General features: G+C 46.8%; 2 protein-coding genes across 2 annotated transcripts; both read right to left on the bottom strand.

The window, feature by feature from the left end:
* Positions 1-7,347: 7,347 nt before the first annotated feature.
* On the bottom strand, positions 7,348-7,864 carry LOC109242774. The gene is made up of 2 exons (XM_019409628.1): positions 7,595-7,864; positions 7,348-7,518 (listed from the first exon to the last, which is right to left on the bottom strand). The coding sequence occupies exons 1-2, from the start codon at positions 7,862-7,864 to the stop codon at positions 7,348-7,350; spliced, it is 441 nt and encodes a 146-aa protein (XP_019265173.1).
* Positions 7,865-7,870: 6 nt separating this feature from the next.
* LOC109242773 lies at positions 7,871-8,589 on the bottom strand. The gene is made up of 2 exons (XM_019409627.1): positions 8,289-8,589; positions 7,871-8,202 (listed from the first exon to the last, which is right to left on the bottom strand). Exons 1-2 carry the CDS (start codon positions 8,587-8,589, stop codon positions 7,871-7,873), a joined length of 633 nt encoding a protein of 210 aa, XP_019265172.1.
* Between the last annotated feature and the right edge of the window lie 516 nt (positions 8,590-9,105).

Genomic DNA, 9,105 nt, shown 5'->3' with positions numbered 1-9,105 from the left:
AGCTCCATACTTGATGGCTAGTTTCAAACCTGCAATAACAGCCTCGTACTCGGCTTCGTTGTTAATCATCTCGGGGCATCGTATGGACTGGCGAATTGTTTCGCCCGTGGGGACCTCGAGAACGAGTTCCAGTCCCTATCCCGAGGCGTTAGCGGCACCATCAGTGTAAAGAGTCCATAGGTCGGCATCGGAGGGGGCAGGGCGTGCCTCCAATTCCGCTTCTGGTAAGATCTCTGCGCTGAAGTCAGCCACGAAGTCGGCAAGTACTTGCGACTTGATGGCCCTCCTTGGGTGATATGAGATATCGTGCTCACTGAGCTCTATGGTCTATCGAGCGAGTCTGCCTGATAACTTAGGTTTGTGTAGGATACTTCTCAAGGGGAAGGTCGTCACTACCTTTATGGGGTGGCATTGGAAATAGGGTCGGAGCTTCCGTGAAGCTACGACCAATGCCAAAGCTAATTTTTCAAGATGTGGATACCGTGTTTCGGCGTCCACTAATGTTTTGCTAATATAGTAAATAGGAGATTGTGTACCTTCACTTTCGCGGACTAGGACTGCGCTGACGGCAACCTCGGACACGGCCAAATACACCAGCAGTGGTTCACCTGGGTCTGCTTTGGCTAGCAGTGGCGGTGAAGACAGGTACGCCTTTAATTTCTTTAGGGCCTCGATGCATTCCTCGTTCCATTGTAACCCATTGTCCTTTCGTAGCACACTGAAAAACTTGTGGCATCTGTCGGAGGACCGTGAGATGAACCTAGACAAGGCGGCTATTCGCCCGGTCAGTTTTTGCACCTGCTTTTTGCTGTTCAGTATCTTTGGTATTGCGTCTATCGCCTTGATTTGATCTGGATTGACTTCGATACCTCGTTGTGATACGAGAAACCCTAAGAATTTTCCTGATGCCACGCCGAAGGCGCATTTCTCGGGGTTCAGTTTCATCCCGTATTTTCTCAATATTTCGAAGGCTTCTTTCAGATGGTCGAGGTGGTCCTCTTTTCTTGTCGACTTTACCAGCATGTCGTCGATATAGACTTCCATAGTCTTACCGAGCTGCTCTTTGAACATTTTGGTTACTAGTCTCTGGTATGTAGCCCCCGCATTTTTGAGCCCGAAGGGCATTACTTTGTAGCAGTAAGTCCCTTGGTGGGTGATGAAAGTTGTCTTCTCTTGGTCCTCCTCGGCCATCATAATTTGATTGTAGCCGGAGTAGGCGTCTAGGAAGCTCAGTAGTTCATGTCCTGCAGTGGCGTCGATCAGTTGGTCGATGTGGGGTAGTGGGAATGAATCTTTTGGGCATGCCTTGTTCAGATCGGTGAAATCTACGCACATTCTCCACTTCCCGTTCTTCTTTTTTACCATGACAACGTTGGCGACCCACTCGGGGTACTTTGATTCCCTGATGGAGCCGTTGGCCAGTAGCTCGTCTACTTCTTTACCGACCGCTTCATTGATAGCAGCGTTGAATTTTCTCCTCATCTGTCGCACGGGCGGATGTAATGGATCGACATTCAGCTTGTGGGTGGCGATGTCTCGCGGGATTCCCGGCATATCTGAATGGGAAAAGGCGAACAAATCTACATGGTTAGTTAAGAATTCACAATACTTACTTGGGTTGGCGAGACTTTGCCCGATATAGGCATTCTTCGTAGGATCGATTTTGTCCAATTGGACTGGGTCGAGGTCTTCGACCGTTGCTTTACAGGCTTTCACGATGTCGAGGTCTTTGATCACGTTCGTTATCGGGTTGACCTTAGTTCCCGACACGGCTAATTGCTATGCCTCCGCGCTCGCATTGGGCTATTTTGTTGCATTCTTGTGCGGTGCGTGGCTCGCCTCGAATGCTGAATACTCCCCATGGGGTAGGAAATTTGATCACTTGGTAGTGGCTTGAAGGAACCGCTCGCATGGCGTGTATCTATGGGCGTCCTATGATGACGTTGTACGCCGTTTCTTGGTTCATCACGTGGAAAGTTGTTTCCAGCGTGACTCCTCCTGCTAAGACGGGCAGTGCTATTTCTCCGGACGTCCGTTCCACTGCATTGTTAAAACCGGTTAGTGTTATGCAGCGCGGTATTACCTTATCCTCGAGTCCCATTTGTATGAGGACCCTTGGGTGGATAATACAGGCGCCGCTTCCGTCATCGATCATGACTCTTTTAACATCTGTATCAGCGATACGTAAAGTGATAACTAAAGCATCATAATGAGGGAAAGACAAACCGTCGGCATCAGACTTATCGAAGGTGATACTATCTTCGAAGTCCTCATACCGTTCATGGGCGATGGTCCGCTTTAGTCTGTGTGTGGTGGCGAGTTTGACGTGATTGATCGCTGCCTCGTCGCCGCCTCCGACGATCATGTTTATCGTGCGCGCTGGGGAAGGCGGCTTTGGCGGTCCGTGGGACTGTTCCCGTCCGCGTGCAAAGTTTATTTTTCCTTTGTCACTGAGTAGCTCCCTTAGGTATCCCTGGTTCAGCATCCTGACCACTTCTTGCCGTAGGCCGATGCAGTCTTCGGTTTTGTGTCCTCGTTCCTGATGGAACTCACACAGGGCGTTTGATTTCCTTGTGGCAGGGTCTGATTTCATCTTTTGCGGCCAGTGCACCTTGGTGCCTAGCTTCTCCAGTGCGTACACTATCTCTGAAGGAGACACACAAAAGTTATGGGCGGTTAATAAAGGGGGCGTACCTCTTTCGTTTCGCAGTGGGGCGACGTGTCGCTGTAGTGCGTCTGTATGCCTTGGTGGCGGATGGGAGGATCTGGTGTACGGCTGGTGTCGATCTCTGTTGGAACGAGGGAGTTGTTCTCGTCGTCCTTCGTTCCGTCGATCTCTCCTTGTTTCCGAGTGTATCGCTGTTAACCGTTGGGTCGGCCCATTTAGATCATCCTCGTCCGCTCGTACCTTGGCGCAATAAGCGTTGTGGATTTCTTCCCATGTGGTAGGGGGATATTTCATGAGGCGACTCAGCAGTTTCTTGGTTGCCCTCGAACCATTTCTGCTTAGCCCGTTCTGGAAAGCGGCGACTGCCATACCTTCCGATACGTTTGGTAGGCTCATCCTTACCCTGTTAAACTTTGCCAGGAAGTCCCTGAGTCCCTCTCCTGCGTTTTGCCTGATGGCGAAGATGTCGTTGACCCTGGCTTCTGCTTTCTTCGCGCCTGCATGGGCTGTGACGAATTTATCTGCCATTTCCTCGAACGTTGATATTGCTTTAGCTGGTAGCTGAGAGTACCATGTTAAGGCCCCTCCTGTCAACGTCTCGCCAAACTTCTTCAGTAGTACCGACGGTACCTGTTCTTTTGATAGGTCGTTGCCTTTCACAGCAGTGACGTAGTGGATCAGATGATCCTCGGGTTCGGTGGTTCCGTCATATACCCTCAAGTATGGTGGCATTTTGAAGGTTTTTGGGGTGGAGTGAGGAGCAGCTTCTTCGGTGTATGGTTGTTCGACGAACCTTCCTACGTCGCGTTTTGGTAGCAACTTGGGAGCACCGGGGATCTTGTCGAACCTCTCCTGATGTTCCTTCATCTGACCGCGGAGCGCCTCATTTTCATTTTCTATTTCTTCCATCTTCTTTAAGATGGCTGTTAGCGTGCCATCGTTGGTTTGTGTCTCGATGGGTCTGTTATTTACCAGTGTAATTTCTGGTTCACCCACTGCCGCAATGGTACCTACCGTTGGTGTACATCCGACGTTATTTTGCGGTGGCCTTTCAACCAAGCCACTTAGAGCGCTTGTTAGCCATCTTTCCAGTAGCTCTTTGACCGCTGAGGGCGCTTCCGTGGCTGTAGATGTGGAAGCTCCTTTGTGTAAGATCGTCAGACCTTCGGATGGGGAAGGTGAGATCTCTGCATCTGGTGTGATGCTTGGGGTTTCATTCAGGATGCCATCGTCACAGGCCTCGTTGAGAGGGCCTAGGAGATTGGTAGTGACACCCAATATGGCTTTCGATCTTGTGTTGTTTTCGGCCATTTTCTGTTTTTGAGTGGTGTAGAGAGTGGTGGTTGGTTGATCTCTAGGTGGATACTATGGTTTTGATTCTCGAAATCCCCACAGACGGCGCCAAATTGTTTGGCTCAAAAGTTAACGATATACTTTGTAAGCGATAAAACAATCAAAAAATAGAGAAGGGGTAAATCGTAATCAAATATAATAAACCTAGAGATGCAAAGATGATAATATTGTTGTAGATCTAGTGTTGCAAAGATGATAATGTATCTTCATAAGATATTTTCGTCAGAAGTAGAGATATATAGAGAGAAAGACAGAAAAGGAGAGAGTTGTATTAGATCAGCTGCCTGCCTTTACAATGTGGAGGTCCCCCTTATATAATAGGAGACCTTCCTCGAATGAATCAAAAAGTTACAGAGATAGGTAACGTCTCCCTAGTGTAGACGCTAAGTTCTAAACGACGTCGCTTTGGTCCTCACGGCCGAGTCGTACCCGCTACGTTTAGTCGGCGTACACTCATTGGGCGTACCTACTGGCGTAGAGATACTGAGGGTCAAATTTGACCCTATACAATCACAACCTTAAAATTTTCGAATTTACCAATACATTTAAGCAACATTAGAGCACAAAAGAGTGGCAAGGATAAGGGAAATCTTAATAATCCAATTTGAATGACTACTTAAATATATATCTTGTTAGCAAGAATTTGATTTTCCACCTTATAATTTTCGATTCCACCGAGAAGAATAGTAGAGCTGAGGAGAGTGGAATGGGTACCCAGAAAATGTAATTGGCCGTGTAAGCAAAAGTGTGTAAAAGAGATTGCTTTTTGCCCCCTTGTTATGGGACAACTGGTAGCTTGCCTTTACGTGCATGGTAAGTGAACTCTTACCATTCAAATTTATTGACTAAATAATGATGCTAGTTTTGGTTTTGGAGTGCTCATTATACTTTTGACAGCTTAAGGAGGTGAAAAAGTGCAATCATATCCTACTCCTCATGACCAATGTCATTAATTATTATATATAAAACAATTTTTTTTGGTATACAGAGACGAATATACGATTTTAAGTGAATCTAAAATAGTATGATCATTTTATTATGTCATTACAGTTTAATTTTTTTTACGCTTCTATACCAAAATTTGAATTGAATCCATACGTAGACTTCCCTTAAATCTGTATACATCTACAAACAATACACATGCACCACTAATTGTGGGAGCTAAAAGCAAAATCTGGTACTGTCTGTTCTAATATTTTCCCCCGAAGAGTAGAGGTATTTTGTCAAAACAAAATAGGATAAGGTTCAAGATGTGCAATTGTGGAGCTGGTGGAATGCAAATCTCATTGTTTGTCGCTTAGTTTGGTGGTGGTGGGGACTGGGGAGGAGGAGGAATGAATACTACTGTTACTGCTCTATTATGTCCTTAGCCACTTGCGTGCCACTGCTAGGCATTCCTTTTAGGTCTACTTGCACATTACAACAACGACGAAGACGGCGACCCAGTAAAAGTCCACAAGTGGGGTCTGAGAAAGGTAGTAAGTACGCAGACCTTATCCTTGTCCCGAGGGAGTAGAGAGGCTGTTTCGGTCCTTTCGGATAGACACTCGGCTCAAGAGGACGAAAAGAGACAATATATTAGTACCGTCAACAGAAACCATAGAAATAATAACAACATCATAAGAGCCAGAAAATATATGAAAAACAAAAATAATAACCAGTAAATAAGGCCCGACACTATGAAAAATCGAAGAGTAGTGTGAACACAACATTAACCACTAGCAGTCTAGGACAAAATCCTATCGGACTAGCCTCACACTAGTACGCAGTAGGAATATGCTCAACTACCTCTTAACCTACAACCCTAATGCTCGAGCTTCCTATCAATGGCCATGTCCTCGAAAATCTGGAGCTACGTCATGTCCTGCCTGATCACCTCTACCCAATACTTCTTAGGCCACCCTCTTCCTCTTCTCGAACCTGCCAAAGCCAACCGCTCACACCTCCTTAACAGGGAATCTGGGCTTCTCCTCTGTACGTGCCCGAATCATTTTAGCCTCGCTTCCCGCATTTTGTCATCCATGGGAGCCACACCCACCTTCTCTCGAATATCCTCATTCCTAATCTTATCCATCCTAGTGTGCCGGCATATCCACCTCAACATCCTCATTTCTGCTACTTTCATCTTCTAGATATGTGAGTTATTAACTGGCCAGCACTCAGCCCCATACAACATGGCCAGTCTAACCACCGCTCTATAAAACTTACCTTTGAGTATCTGTGGAACTTTCTTGTCACACAAGACTCCAGATACTAACCTCCATTTCATCCACCCCACCCCTATACGGTGTGTGATATCCTCGTCGATCTCCATTATCCTCCTGGATAACCGACCCAAGGTACTTGAAACTGCCTCTCTTGGGGATGACATGTGATTCAAGCCTCACGTCCATGCCCGCTTCCCTCGGCTCGGCGCAGAACTTACACTCTCGGTATTCCGTCTTAGTCCTGCTCAACTTGAAACCCTTAGAATCAAGGGCCTGTCTCCAAACCTCCAGCCTTTCGTTAACTCCACCTCGCATCACATCAATCAGAACTATGTCATCAGCGAATAACGTATACCATGATACCTTCCTTGAATATGGTGTGTCCGTGGGTCCATCACCAGGGCAAATAAGAATGGACTGAGCATAGATCCTTCGTGTAATCCCATAACAATCGGAAGATGCTTCGAGTCGCCTCCCACTGTCCTAACCTGAGCCTTAGCTACATCATACATGTCCTTAATCGCCCTAATGTAAGCAACCGACACACCTTTTGCCTTCAGGCATCTCCAAAGAATCTCTCTGGAAACCTTGTCATATGCTTTCTCCAGATCAATAAATATCATGTGCAGATCCTTCTTCCTATCCATGTACTGTTCCACCAACCTCCCAATAAGGTGGATAGCTTCCGTAGTAGAACGACCCGACAAGAATCCAAATTGGTTGGCGGATATAGACACCGTCCTCCTTACCTTCACTTCTACCACCCTCTCCCAAACTTTCATGATATGACTTAGTAATTTGATACCATATAGTTGTTGCAACTCTGAATATCACCTTTGTTCTGTACAATGGAACCATCGTACTCCACCTCCACTCATCCAACATCCTCTTCGTCCTAAAAATAACATTAAATAATCCAGTCACCCACTCAAAACATGATCTACCCACACACCTCCAAAATTCTAATAGAATTTTGTTTGGCCTGGTTTCTCTGCCTCTACTCATCTTACGCATAGCCCCAACAACCTCCTAAACCTTGATGCGCCTACAGTACCTAAAGTCACGTTGACTCTCGGAATGCCCAATTCACCTAACACAATATCCCGATCCCTTCTTTATTCAGAAGTTTATGAAAGTAGTCTGCCATCTCCGCTTAATCTGGGCCTCTCCCATCAATTCTCTACCGTCCTCGTCTTTGATGCACCTCACTTGGTCCAGATTTTGAGCCTTCCTCTCTCTCGCCTTGGATAGCTGAAATAACTTCTTCTCCCCGCCTTTCTCCTCCAATTCCTTGTACAGACGATCAAAAGCCGCAGTCTTAACCTCCGTGACCCCCAACTTCGCCTCCTTCCTAACTACCTTTCACCTCTCTTTGTTCGCTCTCCTCTCCTCCTCGCTTGTGCTCCCTACTAACTTTAGTTACGCCACCTTCTTCCATATTACCTTGGACCACTTTATTCCACCACCAGTCACCTTTGTGCCTGCCAGAGTAATCCATCGAGACCCTCAACACCTCTTTCTCTGCCTCCCTTATACATTCCGCTGTCGTCGACCAGATATCGCTCGCGTCCCTACTACTCCTCCTGGCTCTCATAGCCGATAACCTCCCCTCCAACTCAGCTTTATCCTTAGTCATGGATCCTCACCTGATCCTCGGTCGTCCTCGTGCATACCTCTTCTTCCTCTTTATCATGATACCGACGACCATTACCAAGAGCCTATTCTGCGTCGTGGTGGTCTCACCCGGGATAACCTTGCAATCCTTGCACAACCCTCTATCACATATCCTGAGGAGGAGATAATCAATCCGAGTCTTTGCCACCGTTCTATGGAAAGTAACCAAAGGCTCCTCCCTCTTCAAAAAGCTAGAGTTCGCAATCAGCAACTCAAATACCTTAGGGAAATCCAACATTGAAGTACCTCCTCCGTTCCCATCCCCAAAATTGAAGCCGCAATGCACCTCGCCATAGCTACCTGCAGTCGACCCAATATGTCCATTGAAATCCCCTCCTATAAATAACCTCCTAGCAGGCAGATTATTACGCACAATCTCATCCAACCCCTCCTAGAAGTGCCTTTTAACCTCCTCATCCAAGCCACTTGTGGCGCGTAAGCGCTAATGACATTTAGGGTGCACTCCCCAACCAACAAATTAATAGTCATTCTATCATTCACCCGCCTAACCTCTACCACAGACTCTCTAAGTTCCCTATCCACCAAAATACCCAATCCATTCTTACCCTTCAGGACTCCAGAGTACCACATCTTATACCCGTCCGCATCCCTCGCCTTCGATCCTACCCACCCAGTCTGCTGGACACATGCTATATTGACCTTCTTCTTCTGGAGGATCTTCTCCATCTCTATAGACTTACCCATCAATGTTTCTATGTTCAATAACCCAATTCTCAACCTATAGACTCCTTTGTTCCCCTTACCTCCCGTCCCACCCCCTGTCCCCTACCCCACTCCCCGCTCTACCCCCAGCCCCCCTGAGGACATACCTATGACAGACTAAGGAAAATCACTAACACACCATAGGTAACAGACCAAACTGGAAGAAAAAAGTTATAACTACAGGCACACTAATAGTATGATTAAACTAATGCGAACTAAAATGGAATTAATTTGGCTAACAGAAAGAAGATAAATAGGAAAGCGGGAGGTACAAACTCCCGAGAATAGAACCTCAAAATTGTCTTGATGTACACGATGATGTTGCGGCACCTGGCGCGTTCACGTCCAACTTCTTAGTGCCCCTTCCTGACGCTCACTATGGCTGCTCTCCTATGTTTGTGCGCGCTCTTCCCGCTCGTCTCCAATAACCACCGATATTACCTGAAAGACACACAAAACACCATGGAACCAAAGGGGGGG

This window comes from Nicotiana attenuata, unplaced genomic scaffold (assembly GCF_001879085.1).
Source record: "Nicotiana attenuata strain UT unplaced genomic scaffold, NIATTr2, whole genome shotgun sequence".
Taxonomy (NCBI): domain Eukaryota; kingdom Viridiplantae; phylum Streptophyta; class Magnoliopsida; order Solanales; family Solanaceae; genus Nicotiana; species Nicotiana attenuata.
The sequence above is the reverse complement of the archived record's forward strand: the minus strand, read 5'-3'. Positions and strand labels throughout refer to the sequence as shown.